At 35.4% G+C, this 18,273-nt stretch overlaps 1 protein-coding gene across 2 annotated transcripts in view; it reads left to right on the top strand.

The window, feature by feature from the left end:
• The window catches only part of RANBP3L (RAN binding protein 3 like), a 75,345-nt gene extending 57,275 nt beyond the window's left edge, over window positions 1–18,070 (top strand). For both annotated transcript variants that reach the window (XM_007487447.3, XM_007487446.3), the window contains 3 exons: window positions 1,013–1,155; window positions 8,040–8,229; window positions 10,275–18,070. In XM_007487447.3, coding sequence (XP_007487509.1) covers window positions 1,013–1,155; window positions 8,040–8,229; window positions 10,275–10,318 — 377 coding nt within the window. In that variant the 3' untranslated portion in view covers window positions 10,319–18,070. The remainder of the gene's footprint in view (window positions 1–1,012; window positions 1,156–8,039; window positions 8,230–10,274) is intronic.
• The last annotated feature ends 203 nt before the right edge of the window (window positions 18,071–18,273 follow it).

Here is an 18,273-nt window from a genome sequence, read left to right as displayed (position 1 = left end):
CCAACTCTCTTAATCTTTTTCTCCTCTCCAACTTCCACCTCTTCTCACACCCTGACTTTGCAGGTTCTTAGTCTTTTCAACTCTGATTTCTTTTTCCAGTTTTCCTCAACCAGTCACAGGAGTTCTAAGCAAGGTGTAATGAAGCAGAGGTCTAGATATAAGACTATATCTGGAGGCCTGGGCCATCCAGGAAAATATAGAAAAAAATCATGATCAGAGTATAAGTCTGAGAAAGTCAGTATCGAGAGAATGGAGACAAGCAGGAACCCACAAGGATTCAAATACAGAAGCATGATTTGGGGTTGAGGATAGAAGCCCTGAATAAAGAAAAAAGATAGGGAATGGAATTAGGACCAGGCAGGTAAATCGCTATAACCAAGGTTCACTCACTGGTTCTAGGGAAAGGGTTTTTGTCCTTTGCCCTGGGTTAAGAAGGTGAATAGAGCACTGAGTCTGAAGTCTGAAAGACCCAAGTTTTAATCTGACCTTACACACTTACTCGCTGTGTGACCCTGGGCAAGTCACTTCTCCCTGTTTGCCTCGGTTATCTCAACTGTGAAATGAGCTGGAGAAGGAAATGGCAACTACTCTAGGGTCTTTGTCAAGAAAACCTCAAAGGGGGCCACAAAGAATCAGATATGACTAAAGTCTTTGAGAAGAGAAAAATACTAGTAGGTTCATGCTTCTTGTTAGAGTAAGACAGGATTCTTTAGATACTTGTGTTTGCTACAGATATTACAAATTTTGTTAGCATTCTCCCAGTTTTTACCTCCCCTTTTATATTGAATTGATGGCATTTGGTTCTTTAAAAAAAAAAGTTTACAGTAAAATGAACTCTAAATCTAATTTGAAAACAAGACATCAATCCCCATCAAAACAATTATGATGGGCATACAATATGAAGGAATTTTTTTTTCATTTTGCTATCCTTCAAATGATAGAAAATCCTAAGAAGACTGATGAATTAATTTTTTTTCCTACAGCTCTTAACACATATACATTTCTATTTTAGTTATGCGAAATCAAGGCAGTCTACGGCTGATCCTCAACAGCAAACTCTGGGCTCAAATGGAGATACAAAGAGCAAGCCTCAAAAATCTACGCATCACTGCCACAGATTTAGATGACTGTTGCATCAAAATATTTTTAATCCAGGTAAGAAGTTTCAGGGTTGAGATTTTTGTTGAGTTTTTTAAAATATGATCATCTTATAGAACATATCTAGTCCACTGCAATAAGCAAATAACTTCAATTTTTCTACAATAATTACATTAGAAGCAGTGTTGTATCATTAGCATAGATGAAAGAACTGATGAATGAATGAAAACATTTATTTATTATGTCTACTAGATGCTAAACACTGGGGATCCAAATACAAAAATGAGACAGCTCTTGCATTCAAAGACCTTATATTCTAATGGGAGGTAATCCATTCTGGGGGAGTAGTGGCTGGGTAGGGAGTTAGGGTGTGAAGAGCCCCCCAAATGGTGACTTGTACAGTGGTGCAGTCAATTGGGATGCCCTTTCCAGGGGGCAATGGTTGTGTTGATTTTATTATGGTTCTCAGAGCAAGAGATTGGAAGGGAGCAGTGGATGGGAAAATGGCAAGGGTGAAGATAAACTTTATAGTTAAATGGCTTAGCCAGTGCCAGGCATGATCTACTTGGAAAGGTAGAATAGTGAAAGTGGCCATGACACAAAATGGCCCAAGTGAAAGAGCAAACTGACTTGATTCATTAACACTTGAGTTGAAGTCCTATTTTTTACCATTAGGGGACACTGTGATCATTCACAATTACTCTGTGTCCTTCCTCTCTAGGACTTTAAAATGCAGAAAAAGGTGTCTACCTGCATTAGTTGAAGGAATCTTTTCAGACTCAGCAAAGGTCTGGAGCCTCTCTTCCAGCCTCTCCCCCAAAGCTATTACTACAGTTTCTGACCACTCTTTAAACTTTTATAAATTTTACTTATATTTTACACACAATAGACCTGGGCAATCCAAACACTAACGTAGAATTTAGTCTAATATTAGAATTGCCCATCATTTCTCAGGGTGGTTGACCTAGGATATTGGTAACCACTGAGCAATGTAATATTTAGATCTTGTCACATTCTTGTCCTGTTCAAAATCCTTTGGAAACCCATCAAACTCTTCTCATGCCCATTTTCAGTATTTATTTTGATATTATTGGTATTCAGTATTTGGTATTGGTAGGAGAGCAGGATCGATATTTTAATTTTGGCTCCTTCCCCCACCCCCAGTGTTTTATTTATTGTTATTAGCAGTAGTGGCATAGTGAGAAGGACCCTGGATTTGACCCTAGAAAAGTTCAGATTTGTGTCACTCCTTGACTCAAAAAGCCTTTAATGATTTCCTGTTGCCAAGTGAATAAAATACAAACCCTTGATTCAGACATATAAAGCCTTCCATATTGTCATACCCTTCTCTAGACACCTCTCTTTCCCACCTTATATCAGGCTAGTCTTTTCTCCATATTTTATGTTCTTTGTCTCTAATGTCCCTCCCTCTATCCACTTCCCCATTTCTTTCTATGGAAATCCTTCTCTTAAAGTCTCATTTCTTATATTATTTCCATCCTGCCCCCATGTTCCTGCTCTTCCTCTCTTCCACAATTAAAAGCAATAAGTGGAATTTTCGCGTAAGAGGTGACATAAATGATCAAGTTGGGCTCCTAGGAAGGGAAAGAATTCAACATTTAGGCGCAGTTTTAAAGCTTATTTCAGCATGAGGGATGATGATACGAGCAAAGGTACAGAGACAGGATCTAGCTGGACAGGGTTAAAGAATAGTTCAGAATGACTAGACATACAGTAAACATGAAGAGGGAGAATGGGAGGTAAAACTAGATAGGAGAGTGATCATCAGGTTGTAAAGAGTCTTGAAGGCCAAACAAAGAAGTCTGAACTTTACTTTGCAGGCAGTAGGAAACCATTATGTAGTAAAATGACAAGATAAGAAAGATGAGTCTGGTAAGCAGGAGGATGAACTGAAAGTCAGAGAGAGTAGTCGAGAAGACCCTTTAGAAGGATAGTGCAGTGGTCTAGGTCGCTGGTAATGAAATCTGCGTTAATGGTAGTTGCTATGAAAATAGAGGCAATATGAGTAAAGGAGAGACCACACAGGTAGACTTGACAGGTCTTGGTAACTGTGTGGATTTCAGAGAAAAGACCCATTATAGCTCCAATATATTAAATAGAGGAGACAGAGCGAATGATACTGTCATTAAAAAATCATAATGGGGGGCAGCTGGGTAGCTCAGTGGATTGAGAGCCAGACCTAGAGACGGGAGGTCCTAGGTTCAAATCTGGCCTCAGACACTTCCCAGCTGTGTGACCCTGGGCAAGTCACTTGACCCCCATTGCCTAGCCCTTACCACTTCTTGCCTTGGAGCCAATACACTGTATTGACTCCAGGACAGAAGTTAAGGGTTTAAAAAAAAATCATAATGTCAGAAGGAGGAACAGTTTAAAAGGAAGATGGAAGATTAATTTTGGACATAGGGTTTGTGGAGGAGTTGAGGATGTTAACTCAACCTGAGTGACTAGGAAAATAATGATAGCTTATATAGTAATAAGGGAATTAGGAAGATGAAAGGGTTTGGGGAAGGGAAAAGGAGCTCAGTTTGGGTCGTGTTGAGGTTGAGATGTGTATAAGACATCCAGTATGATATGTCTAATAGGCAGTTAGAGATATGAAACTAGAGGTCAGGAGAGATGTTATAGCAGGAAAAATAGAACTGAGAATCATTTCCACAGAGATAATACTTGAATCCATAGAACGTGATGAGATCACCAAGTTAAGTAGTATATAAGAAGAGAAGAATGTCCAGAACAGTCTTGGGGGACATTTATGTTTAGCAGTTATGACCTAGATGAAGATTCAGTAAAAGAGACTGAGAAAGAGCTAGTCAGAGAAGTAGAAAAGAACCAGAGGAGATGAGTGTCACAAAAACCAGAGAGAAAAGGGTATCTAGAAGAGAGGGATTGATAATATACAATTGATTTCAAAGACGTCAAGAATATGAGATTTAAGAAAATCATATTTCATTTTTCTTCTTTGTCCTTCCATTCACATCTGTTTGGTTTCTCTAATTACACTCTATTCTTCTATAATATATTTCTTTTAAAATATTTTTTATTTCATTATTTCTAAATTATATGTAAAAAAAATTTAATTCATTAAAAATTTGTTTTGAGATCCAAACTCTCTCTCCTTCCCACCCTCCTCTTGTTTTCGAGATATTGATATTGATTATGCGTGTGAAATCATGAAAGTTTACTTTAATATTAACCATATTGCAAAAGAAAACAGACAAAAACCCCAGAAAAATAAAGTTAAATAAAGATATGCTTCAATACACATTTAGAGTTCATCTGTTCTCTCTGGAGGTAGATAGCATTTTTCATCATGGATCCTTTGGAATTGCATTGGTCATTGTCCTGTTCAGAGTAGCTAAGTCTTTCACAGTTGGTCCTCCTTATAATACTGCTGCTACTATGCACAATGTTCTTCTGGTTCTGCTTTCTTCACTTTGCATAAGTTCATATAAGTCTACTCAGGTTCCCCCCCCCCAAAAAAAAAACCCTTACTTTCCATCTTAGAATCAATACTATGTATTGGTTCCAAGGTAGAAGAGCAGTAAGGACTAGGCAGTCAGGGTTAAGTGTCTTTGCCCAGGGTCACATAGCTAAGAAAGTGTCTAAGGTGAGATCTGAACCCAAGACTTCCCTAAATGAGGCCTGTTTCTCAATCCACTGAGCCACCTAGCTACTCCTTTCCCAGGTTTTTCTGAAACCACCTTGTTCATCATTTCTTATGGAATAATTATATTCTATCACAATCATATACTATAACTTATTCAGCTGTTCCCCGATTGATGGGCATTCCTTCAATTTCCAGTTCCAATCTCCAATTGCCAAACCACTCCACTATTCTTGCTAGTTCATTGTTCTTGTTCAGTCATTTTTCAGTTGTGTTTGACTCTATGATCCCATTTGGGGTTTTCTTGCAAAGATATTGGAGTGGTTTACTGTTTCCTTCTCCAGTTCATTTTATGGTGAACTGAGACAAAGTTAAGCAATTTGTCCCAGATCATATAGTTAATAAGTGTCCAAGACCAGATTTGAATTCAGGAAGATGAGTCATCCTGACTCTAGGCTAGCATTCTATCCACTGTAGCACTTGGATAGCCATCTTTGCCAAGAAAATCCCACATGCAGTCATGAAGCAATTAGACACAACTGAAACAATTAAACTGTTTTATGCTGTTTTGTGCAAATAGGTCTGTTTTACTTTTCTTTGATTCTTTGGGATGTAGACCTAGTAGTGGTATTATTGGGTCAAAGATAATATATTTCACTTCCTTTACCTTTTGCCTACACTATTTTGAAAGTCTCCTAACTGGTTTCTCTGCCTCTAGTTCTATCCTATCCAATCCATCCTACATGTTGTGCCAAAGTAATCTTCCCAATTTTCAGGTCTAAGCATGCCATTACCCTTCCAAAAGACTTTTAGCAGTCTCACATTGTCTGTAGCATTACAGACAAACAACAAAGAAAACAATTTGTGATGGAATGCAGAGCCCTCTAAGATCTGGCTCCAACCTTCCTTTCCAGACTCCTTTTAGACTCACCATTTCCAGACCTTGCAGTATGCTTTTCTTATGCACATAGGCTGTCCCACAAGGTGAACTATTCTACATCTCTGCCTTTTTGGAATCCTTCTCTTCTTTTAAAATCCCCATCAGGTGGCACTTCTTTTGTGTGAAACTTTCCCTATGACAGGGAATGCTATATACCTCCAGAGAAAGAACTGTTGGAGCCATCTTTCATATCTTTGTATTTATGGTTTGATTTTTGGGTTTTGGTTACGTGTGAGGGTGTTCTTACAAAAATAACAATATGGAAGTGCATTTTGCCTAACAATAAAAATAAAATTTAAATATCTGAAGAAAATTCCTTGATTCCCCAGATGGAATTTATCCATCTCTAATCATTTTTCTCCTTTGCTTTGACTTTTCCAAAGAATGCATCACATTCAGATTTGTATTATAATTTTTGTGTTTATGTCTATCAGTCACATCATGTTAACAGCTCTGTATCCATACCACCTAATCCAAGTCCATTCTATAGCACAGGAAACAAATATTGAATTAAATTTAATTAAGATAGTCTTCTGAGACTTAGAAATGATCTGATTTACATCAATGATATATTTACTAATGGTAATGAAATCAAAGATCTTTGGAAAGATTGAAGGAACTATGGAGTCTAATTATGGCAAAAGAAATGAATTCTAAACCTAGCTATTTCTGCTATTTAGCTTATGATCTGGAATAATTTCGTCATCTTCAAAATGAGGATAATATCTGTCCTGCCTATCTTATAGGTTTCTTATGGTGAACAAATGAGAAAATGTCAAGTGTTTATCATTTGGCCTATAGCTATATGCTACCCTGACCCCAAAGTATGGTATGTTTCAGATTTTTAGGGGAAAAAAAAGTTTTACCCAATTAACTAATGAATATAAAAGAATAAGACCAAAGAGCCTAAATGAATGCCTGCAGTTGCCAGCATATTATTGAATTGACTCCTGTCTAGTATCATACTAACAGGTTTTGATAAATTATTAACTATAAATATAAAACAAATTTTGTGGTCCACACATATGAATTTCTAATCATTGAGCCCATCATGAAGGGAAAACAAATTTGATTTCCCTTGAGCTAATGTATGGGAAAATGCTTTGAAAACCATATTATATAAATATATAGTTATCATACTAATTCAAAAATAATATAGGAAGATATTCCTGTATTGTTTCTATAAAAGAAGGACACAGGAATCTGAAGAAAGCCCAAGAGTCAAGATTTGTCCTAGAAAAAGGAGGTGTATCAAGGGGATTTCCAAGCAGTCTTCTGAAACTACAGTGCCCTTTTCCCACATGACCTGCTCTCCCAGTAATCTGTTTTCCAAATGACTGGTCAGAGGTTTGGAATTTTTTGAATTTAATTTGACTTCCTGCTTATTGGAATTTGCAATGCTTTATAATTGATTCCTGAAGAAGTGGAAGAGTTCAGTTCCTCTTGAACAAATGGGAACATTGGAAAATTTTCTCTCTTACTCATCATGAGCTGTGAAATTAGAACTCCTAAACTGTACTTCTTATCAGCTAATGTTTACTTAACATTTGTAAAAGTTCTAGCCACTATTTAGGACATAATCCCTCTCCATAACCCACTCCAAAGATTATTCTCTAAAATTGATTTAATGAATATTCTTTTAAAAATGCTTTCATTAATTTGTTTGCTTCCCTCCATCCCTTTAAAACAATTTTCCCCCTTCATAATGCCAATTGAGGGTGACAAATAAGTGTGTTTACAGGATCAAGTCACAATTTCCTTTTCCTCCATGATGGGTCCTGCAGTCCATCCAAACCTTCTAAATTCAAATACAATATCTTTAAAATAGCTCAACTTTGCTTTCTCAATTTTATTCTGCATACGTTATATGTCATTACCATCTTACAATTATTCCTTATAGAATGAGGGTTGATTCAAGTTAGATTGTTTTTCAACATTGGAAGGGGAAGTGGTTATTATCTACTCATTCTACCTTTTTTCATTGTTCAGTCATTTCAATCATGTCTGGCTATGACATCATTTGGAGTGGTCTTGGCAAGGACACTATTGTAGTCTGCCATTTCCTTCTCCAGTTCATTTACAAATGAGGAAACTGAGGCAAATAAGGTTAAATGATTTGCCCAGGATCACACAACTAGGAAGTGTCTAGATATGAACTCAGGTCTTCCTGACTCCAGGTCCAGAGTTCTCTCCACTGCATCAATCTAGCTGCCTGTCACTACTAGATTTATGTTGCATAGGTACTTTCCTTCAAGGGACCAAAGCCAAGTTATGTTAATGAGGAGGAATGAAATGTCTTTTAAAAAACTCTAGATATATGAGATATGTTTAAAAATACTAGCCTATCAACATTTTTAACAATTTAATTTTTTCCAGGCAAGTGCCAAAGATGTTGGATGTCTTTATGCAGCAATACATCACCGTCTTGTTGCACTAAGGACCTTTTGCAAACAGGAACTAGAAGGAAATGAAATTGAAACTGAGTCAGAAACAGTCATCCAGTTATTAAGTTGTGATAGTTGTGATGAAGATGATGATATACTTAAAATCACCACGGGTGGGTCAGGTAAGTTGATTTTCATTCTTCTACCCCTAAAACACAGTTTCTGGTAGGATTTTTCAGAAGGCTAATCCCATCTTGACATACATACATATAATTGGGACACGGTTTATAGTTTCCATTTTCAGGTAATTGTCCTTTTAAAACTTTACATTGCCAAAAACTTATTTATTGATTTTTTCACTTTATTTCTTATCAATATTCATCTATGTATATATGTGGATATGTGTGTAGCAGAGGAGGACACAGAGAAGCAGAAATGGGACAATTAATTATTCAAGATTGACTTGTATTTATGAAAATCTTGTTTGTTCCTTTAAAAAAAAGACTCAATCTTAAGGCAGCTAGGTAGCACAGTGATTAGCCTGTAGTTGGGAAGACCTTCATTCAAATCTGGCCTCATATTTCCTGCCTGTGTGACCTTGGGAAAGTCACTTCACCCCCGATTGCCTAGCCTTTACTGTTCTTTTGCTATTTTCTCTGATATTTAGTATCAGTTCTAAGTCAGAGGGTAAGGGGTATTTCTAAGAGCAAATACTTTGGACAGATCCAACATCTCTTAACAACCAACCTTGTTGCTATTTAGGGAAAGTGTAATCATTCTCAAATACTCAAATTAGAACTGTGATCTTGATTCAACAACCAGCTTGAATGAAATCCTGTTCTATAATGAACAGTTGTAAGGTGGTAATAGAACATATGTGCACATAATCTTGGAAAAGTAGATATAAAAATGTGTTAAGGTTACTAAATTATCAATCTTAGTTTAATAAAAGATATACCTCAATAATTAACCTAGCTATATAGTAAGAGAACATCTGAGAAGAGACCTAAAAACTTGAAACAGATTAAACAAACTCCAATATTTCTCTGGCAAGTTGATTCTTTTCTTTGAAGACTGTTAGTGCTCATAATTTCTTTTTCAACTCAGAGACAGTGTAGGGGAAAGTGATGATTATATTAAATACTGGAAAAAAATTAATTATTACCATAAAGTGTTCTATAAGGCATCCTTTAGTACATTGTAGTGACTTTAAACTGTACCAAACCCTATATACAAACACATAATTTAAATTTTTTTAGTATTTCATAGAAGTTATTTCCCCTTTACTAATTTTGAGTTGAAAAGATATTGGAGATCATTAACAGGTATTTTTTTTTTTAGAGAAAAGGATCAACTTTTCAAAGAAATCATTGCAGTATGTTTCTTTTATCTCCAGTTTTTAGTTCCTTTCTCAGATTTTCTCTATGTTATTGTGTTCAAAACTTTGTGACCCCGTTCAAGGTTTTCTTGGCAAAGATAGTGTAGTGGTTTGCTATTTCCCTCTCTACTTCATTTTACAAATGAAGAAATTGAGGCATACAGGTTAAGTGACTTGCCCAGGGTCACACAGCTAGTGTCTATTTGAATTCAGGAAGTTGAGTTTTCCTGATTTCAGGCTTGGCACTCTATCTGTTGTGTCACTTAGCTGCCACAATTGAGGTATATCTTTCTATGGAATTGAGATCGATAACTTATATTAACCGTAACAGAATTTTGTATCTACTTAAAAAAAATCTGCCACTAGCCAGAGGCAGTATGACATAGTGGACTGAGAGATGGCCTGGTAGTCAGCATGTCCCTGGGTTTGATTTCTGTCTTTGACATATAATCACTGTGTGACCCTTCGTAAATCACTGAACATCTCAATGCCTTAGGCAGCTTTCTAACACTAAAAATTACCAAAGAATTATTGACCTGCTTCAAAATAGAGTACTCCATAATGGTAAAATCATAGGCCCAGACTCTGTTCCCCTCAACTAAAAAATAAATAACTAAATTTTGTCACTACTTGTTTTCAAGAAATTTGGACCAATTTTCTACAACTGGCTTATTTCTGAGAAGCTTTCATATGTAGAATTATTTGTTTGTTATCTGTAAGTATGGAAATGATATTTTTTTCCTTTCTTGCCAGTGAACGTTCTTTCAATTCAATTTTAACTGCATGAAATGTTATATGGAAAAAGTTATTTATGTTATAATAACCAGATATTTACATTTTTTTCTTCAGATCCTTCTAGATGGAACCACAGATCACCAGTTGCCTGCTCATGATAGAACTCTAATGATCCTGATTACAACTACAGAAGGACATTGAAAATCTTATACCATTCAAGCTCAACTTCAAGTGAGAAAATCCTATATATTCATTGAACGATTTTAAAGAAATTAGTTTTCAAGAGAATTAGAATTTGGACTGCTTCAGATTTTCTCATTTATGGATTTTAAATATTATATCCCTATTGCTTTTGATTTGGATTAATCTGAAGAAAAATTAACAGAATTTATGAAATATATCACAGACTCAAAACATCATTTTCAGAGCCATTATTTCAGAAAAGAACTAATTGGGATAATTCATCACATTGATGGATAGAATAATTTAAAACTAGGAATTATTAGGTTTTAAATGTCTAACTCAAATATTTATTTTCACAGTTATCTATAGCATATATATTTTATAGACTTAAAGGATTATTCCTTTGAAAAATGCTATTGTAAGTATAATCAAACTCATTAAGCAATTTTTACCCTTGGCAAAAATGTTCTATATTTTCCACCTAGATATGTGATTTAATAAAATATTAAATTTGTGTGTTTACAGTAAGTTTTTAAAAAATCTTTAAATATATACCATAACAGTATCAAAGTCTCAAAATATCTGATTTTTAATTATTATTCTCTACATTGTCATAATGAAATTAAATTATTTGCCTTAATATCATTTAAAGTATAACTATAAAATTATTATACTTTTAATACTTGAACCTACTCAAATAAGGCTTGTACTTTCAAAGTCATCTTGGGACTTATCCCAGTAATAATGTAATTGCTTAAGATTTTTGTTTTGTTTTTTAAATCTTTTAGAATTACCCAAAGATTTGATTTATAAGCTAAACACAAAATTAGTTTCATTACTTTGTAGTTATAATTTATTATTTAAAACCTAAAACTATAATGCTCAGTTTGATTATCAGATTTGGCTTTGGATAATTTTTGAGATTTCTAAAAAGCACCCCCCCCAAAAAAGTTCTGACAACAAAGAAAGAGTTAAAAGAATATTTTGAGTGAAAGTAGCACTGGAATAATTATATATTGTTTCATATTCATTATTCTGGGTGACAGAGTACTCACTTGTATAAATGTATTATTTTAAAATATAATTTTAATTTTAAATTTAAATTTTAAATTTAAATTATAATTACCTAGGCTAGAGGATCTATCTTTGGTTCTTTAGTCCCCCATGTATAGATTTCAAAGAGTCTATGACCTTAGATGGAAAATATATATATGTGTATATATATATGTGTGTGTGTGTGTGTGTGTGTGTGTGTGTGTGTGTGTGTGTTTAGATATATATAGAGAGAGTCTTTCTTTTCATTAACCTTTAGTTTCCTTTTTTATTTGTATTATATGAACTGAAAGCCATTATTCTTAGAAGGGGTCCATATGTTTCACTAAATTTTCAAAGAAGTCCATGACACAAAAAAAAGATTAAGAATCCAAATTATAGGCTGACTTTGTATTATATTATAGGCATTTAATGAGTCACATTCTCTATCTTTTCTTTAGGATCAAGGCATTTTTAGAAATTAGTGAACTAGTGAATTAGTAGGCTGACTTAGCAAGTTACTGTTTCTAAAGGGTTTTCTACTCTCCTACATTTGAATAATCCTTAGATGTAACTATTTAGGATGGCCCATTCTAGCTTTGTTTTCTATTCTAGCTTTATTTTTCATTCTTTTGCAATACTTTCATTTTCCAAAAAAGTACTCTTCCAATCTTATTTCTTGCTCTCCCATAGCCATGTCCTGGTTTATGCAACTCCATGTTCCTGGAATTTTATTTTGTCAGTCTTCTTGTTGAAATCCTACTCATCCTTTGAAATTCCATTTAAATGCTACTTTCTTCTCCTTGAAGCCTGCTCTGAATCTTCCTAGGTAGAAATAATTTCTCCTACCTCTGATCTCTTGTAGTATTTTGCTATTCTGATTTATATACTTAACATAGTTAACCTTTGCTATAATTATTTGGTGTATACACCAATCTCCTCTATTATAGACTATAAGCTATTTGAGGATAAGGGCTCTTTTAAAATTCAAATTTATATTCCCTTTAACACTTAATGAACTTTCTTACACAAATAAGAATTTATATAGTACTTTGCTATTTGTGAAGTACTTTTCATATTTTTTCTTTAAATTTTATTTTTTCTATTAATAGGTATTTATTTCCTCTCTATCCTACTCTCTCATTTTAAGTTAAAAAAAAAAAACAACAACAACCTTGTAATCAGTTTGCACAGTCAAGTAAAATAAATTCCCACATTGGGCACATCCAAAAATTTCTGTCTCCTTGAATCCATCATCTCTCAGGAGATGGGTAACCTTGCCATCAATCCTTTGGAATCATTATTTGTCATTGCATTGATCAAAGTTTTAAGGTTTTCAGAGTTGTTTGTCACTTGTAAGTCAGAAGTCACAAGTAAATCACAAAAATGAAGTGAATATTACAGATTCCATTTGACAAATGAGGAAACTGAGGCTTAGATTTTAAGTGTTTAAACAGCTAGTGTCAGCAAACCAAACACTCTATCTACTACCCCATGATGACTCATGGTAATAATATTCACAGATTAAATTTGAATAGTGCTTTTCCAATAGCCCTTTATATATGTGGTCTGAATTGATCTTTAAAACAACCCTGTGAGAGAACTGTTGTCTAGTCTCTGTTATAGTATCTCTATTATATAGTTAAAGAGAATGGAGCTCCGAGAGTTGATGTGTCTTACCCATGGTCACATAGCTAATAAGTCTTAGACTAGGAATTTGAATTTATGACTTCTGAATCTAAACTCAGTGTTCATTCCTATCTGATTACATGGCTAAATGGAAGCAGAAATTCACTCTTTCAATTCACTAAGAGGCCATGAAGCCCATTTTGAGAGAATTACACTAAAGGCTGTACTTTGTTTCTAATAACTCAAAATTGATTAATAAACATCTATTGAGCATCTGCTGTGTGGGAAACTACACTAAGTTTTCAGAATACAAATGCAGCAGTTAGACAGTCTCTACCATAAAGAAGCTTAACTTTTCCAGGGGTACAAGTTTACTGATAAGTAAATACAGGATATCTACCAATAAATACACGGTGTTGAGTTGAGTAGAGCTAACCACTAGAAAAAAAATAGTACATAGAGAAAGAATAAAAAGAAAATGGAAAAGTGGGAGGAGAATTGTAAAAGACAAAAGAAACATAGGAAAATGTAAGAACTGTAAATTGAAAAGCATATTGACAGAGCAATAAAAGGAATATGTTTTTTGTATCTATGGGATTTTAAATGTCAGATTTGTTCAAATGTTCATAAGGGAACATTAGTGACAGTCCAATTTCTACTGCTTTTGAAATACAAAAGTGGTTTTTGTTTTGTCTTTTTTAAAAAATAATAATAATCTCATTCAATTTCCTGGCCCATTTACTTTTGTCCCTTTAATCATTTCTTCACTATAAGAAGGGGGTGGGGGACAAGATCATACTTCCATAAGTCACCAAATCAGAAGATGATCAGATCTATCCTTTGCTTGCATTATTTTCTTAAATCTTGGCTGTCACTAACAAAAGGAGGAATAAGACTTTTTAAAGATAGAAACTTCAGCAGAATGGAAAAAGGTCTTTGTGTAAGGGACTGAGCTAAATCTTCTTTATAAGATGGTGATTTGGCATTTTTATTGCATAAAACCCTAATTGTTCTAAATACTGGTGGGTGTTAGCAACAGAAGCAAGAAGACTTTGAACCACATATTCTGTGTATGACAAAAAGCCTTTGTGATGTGAGTGCAGAATATATGGATGTTGAAGGTGGAGGAGGAAATCCTTTCTCAGAGACTGAGTTAATGTTTTCAACCCACTATTTCACATATAGTATTTTCATCACAAATCCATTTTCTATATTATATTATAGGAAGTTGTCAATGATTTTCTTAGGATGTTTTCCAAGAAACTTAAGTATATGAAGAGAGTAAGTAGTACAGTAGTCAGACAGCACCTTCCTTATCAACTGAACCAATAGGAAAGCTCTCTTAAATTTGGAATTGAACCAAGGAATATGCCCACAAGATTATCTTCTATATATGATAGTTTGGATGCACCCAATTCTTTGTTTTCTACATTAGAATTATAATGGAGAAAAGGTTTGAGGATCCGTAAAGGAAACAGGATCTAGAAGAGAGACAACTGATGTTTAGGGTTGGCTCAGAGAGAGGAGAGTGGGTTTGAAGATTTTCCCCCTTCCCCCTTCTCTCCTTAGCTATTCTCCCAGATTTTCTCTTGTCCCTCTTGTCTCCTCTCCACTACTAGATACTAAATGTTTCTTCTTAAAAAGATGTCTCTCCTCCTTGAAGCTTGTTCACTCACACTTGATTTAGAGCTTGGGGAAAAGATAACTACTTTAATGTCAATTAACTCAATCAGGGTAATACAAAAGAATAACTGGCAGGGAGAATGGGAACGGATAGTGGGGGGGAAAGGGGGTCCCTGGCTCTATCTAAACCCCTTTTCCCTCTCTCCTGTAGCCTGAGCCCCCTGAAAGATAGTCAGATTGGCTGACCCTGGGTTTGGTCCCTTGGCCACAGTTCAGACCCAGGGCACCAGGAGCTGAGGTAAAGTCTGACGGAGATTCAAAATGCCTTTTCTCAGCTTTCTCTTCAATAGTCTTTTCAATTAGGAAATGTTGGGGGGGAAGGATTTCCAGTCACAAACAGGAAAAGGTGGGTAACCCTCAGGAGAAAGTCTTATTCACCACTCCCTCTTCAGCTTCTTCAGACTGAGAGACCAACTGCTCTTCAGAAGGAACCTTCTGCTCCTCAAGATTCCAATCTCCTGGGGCCCCACCCCCATGGAGGTGATCAGATCCACACACTCTTCAGCCTGGCACATTTTTAGTGCCAGCCTCTGTCACAGAATATAAACTCCCTAAGGGCAATAATTGCTTTCTGCATTTCCTTCTATGCCCAGCGCTTAGCACAGTGCCTGGCACATAATAAATACTTAATAAGTGGGTACTGACTAACTGACTTACTAATAGTTCAAATCAAATATTGAGCAAAAGACATCTACAGGGAGGAAATATTGCAATTTCCTACCTTCTCCTGAGTCCCAGTATCCCTTAAACTACTAGGATATGCAGTGTAAGGAGTATTATTAAACCCTTTATCAGCCAAGAAAGGCCACAACATGCTCTTAGAATCCATGACCCTAGGGTGGAACACTCAAAATTATTGACAAGAGACTTTGTTATAGAAGTTTTGAGAGGGAGATCCTAGGTAATGCAAAACTAAGAAACAATGGCAATCAATTGAATAGTAAACACAAAGCTGGTAAATCTACATTAACATGATTCTCTGGACCAACATAAGGAGTCATTATTATTCTGTATTGGCCCAAATGGTATAATTTCACGAATATTAGAAATGTACATTTACTTTGAGGATACAAAATTGAAGAGCTCAAGTGTGCCCTAAAACACAATATCCTCAAACCAGTAATTCTTAGGCTATTGGGTATGTATGAAAGTATCTGGGAAGGGTGAGACACTGTTGAGAGTGCTGTTAAGTGGGTACTTAAGCAAAATCTATTTAGTGTCAGTCATCTCTGGGCTTCCCTTTCTGGAGAATTAGATAAGCAAAACTAATCTTGCTTTAGTTTATAAGCAGTTGACCACCAAGATAATCTCCTAAGCTTTAAAAAAAAAACTCTAGATGTATTATAAATTTTGTTTTGTTTCATTTTAAACCATGTGTTCCAGTAGTGGTTCCATATCTAAAGCAACAGATCAACACGCATTTGGGGGTTCAAATAAACAATCCCTATAAAACATTCAAAACATATTTTGAACTGTTTTGCTCTTGTTCAGTTTTCTCTATTCCCTACTGAGTATTCCCTCCTATTTAAAACGTATATAAAACATAAAAACATACTCAAGTACATTCCAGGTAAAAGCAATCTCTTGAAGAGTTAAAAAGCAGTCACTGGAATGTAAAAGCCAGCACACCTGCGGGTTAAAAGCAACAGGCAAGGAAGTGCTAAGGGTCTCAGGAGCCCCATGCCAAATTTCCCACAACTAGGTTCCAGATTGATCTACCTGGGGGCAAGGTTAAGTCAAATTGGTATAGTTTTTCACCATAATTTCTTTGTTCACAGAAGTCCTGTTGGTGTGTGTGTTGTGTGTGCCAGGTATTGAAATCATTGAGGAAGAAATGTCTTAGAGGTCTGTATACAACAGCTACCAGAATTTTAATTGGATGAGAAATGTTTATTGAAAGATTCTCAAAGGGGGAGAGATTACTAAGTGATGGTGGTAGAAGGAGAGCCTGGAAGTTTCAATGAGGAGCAGGAATACTACTACCTTGGGTAATTCTACTGTGACCAGTAGTAAATCAAGGTATGAGTAAAAATATGAGCAGTGCTAGAATGGGGATCTAGAGAAACTGAGTCATCAGGAAGGGAGTGCAAGAAGATGAAACAATCAAGAAAGGAAAAGGTTTTAGATGAAATCTAGATTGTTACCTGTGGAGCAGGCATTCTAGAGAACACAATGGAAGTGTTGGGTAACATGGCAGATTAGGATCATAAGAATAAGGAAATACTCAACAGGATGGGTATGATGGCTTGGAAATATCAATCAATGAGTTATGAGTTCAGGTATATATATATATATATATACTATAGGGGTTTGGCCTTGGGTCGAGTTGATGCTCAGGAAAGGGCAAAACAAACATTATGGAGTTGTGGGTGGCTAGAAAGGGTGCCTGGAGTGCCACTGAACGGCAGGACAAACAATGGAAAATTACCTAGTTTTAGGATGTGTTACCGTAATGTTTTGCCTATTTGCAACCCCAAATTCAATGCATCCCACATTTTTGAGTGCCTTCTATTTACAAAGAACTGTGCATTCGCCTTAGAGGAAATGGGATGTTTTATAGAAGTGAATTTTCCACAGATCTGGATCATAGGATTGGAAGTGGAATCTTACTCTGAAATGTCAAGCATTTGTTTTTTTTTAATGAAAGTTTTATCAAATGTATTAAGGGGGATTCTGAGAAGAACTTAACCTTTTCTTTAATAAAAATTTTATTTGATTAAGAAAAATTTTATATGGTTACATGATTCATGTTCTTTCCCTCCCTTCCTCCCAACCCCCTCCTGTAGCCAATGCACAGTTCCACTGGCTTTTACATGTGTCATTGATCAAGACCTATGAATTTTGTTAAGAATTTAACCTTTTCATGATGACTTGGGGCCATGTTCTAAAGAATATTGTGCTTAGAGAAATAAAGCTCTCTACTTTAACATTGTCCTGCCTCCTCCCTCAATGTCAAACTATCAGCTGTCAGGTGTCACTTTTCTGTTTGTCATTGTGCCTGTCTCTGATAGCCCCACTCCTCCCTCCACCCCTCTTCTAGTGAGTTGTGAAACAAATAAGGAAACTTATTCAAAGTTGTATGTTTTTTAAAACCCTATATAAGGCTGAGTGAGGGACCAAGAATAAAGTAAAAGACTGTTTAGTCCATGAGCTTTGGATTACAAGCTCACCCACTCTCATCCACACTTCATCAACTTTGATCTTCATATATGTGATGTATAACAGCGCTTTCTCCCCTTTAACACATTTACCTGGCTTTCAAAAAATATATTTGTTTGTTGCATTAAAATTCCCAGGTATCTCTCATTTTCCCTCCACTCCCCACATTAGAGAAGGCATCATTTGACAAAAAAATAAAAAATAAAAAAGTATTGATAAAACTATGTCTTTCTTGTTTCTATTTATCAGTTAATTCTCTGGAAGTGGACATACACAAGTCATTATTCAAACAACGTTTCTCTTGCTATATATGATGTTCTCTTGGTTCTGCTTATTTCACTCTTTGTAATTTCATGTAGGTCTTTCCATGATTTTTTAAAAACTTAACTTGCTTGTCATTTCTTATAGTACAGTAGTATTCCACTAC

The sequence above is a fragment of the Monodelphis domestica genome, chromosome 3, assembly GCF_027887165.1.
Source record: "Monodelphis domestica isolate mMonDom1 chromosome 3, mMonDom1.pri, whole genome shotgun sequence".
Lineage (NCBI taxonomy): Eukaryota > Metazoa > Chordata > Mammalia > Didelphimorphia > Didelphidae > Monodelphis > Monodelphis domestica.
This window is presented reverse-complemented; position numbering and strand designations above follow the sequence as displayed.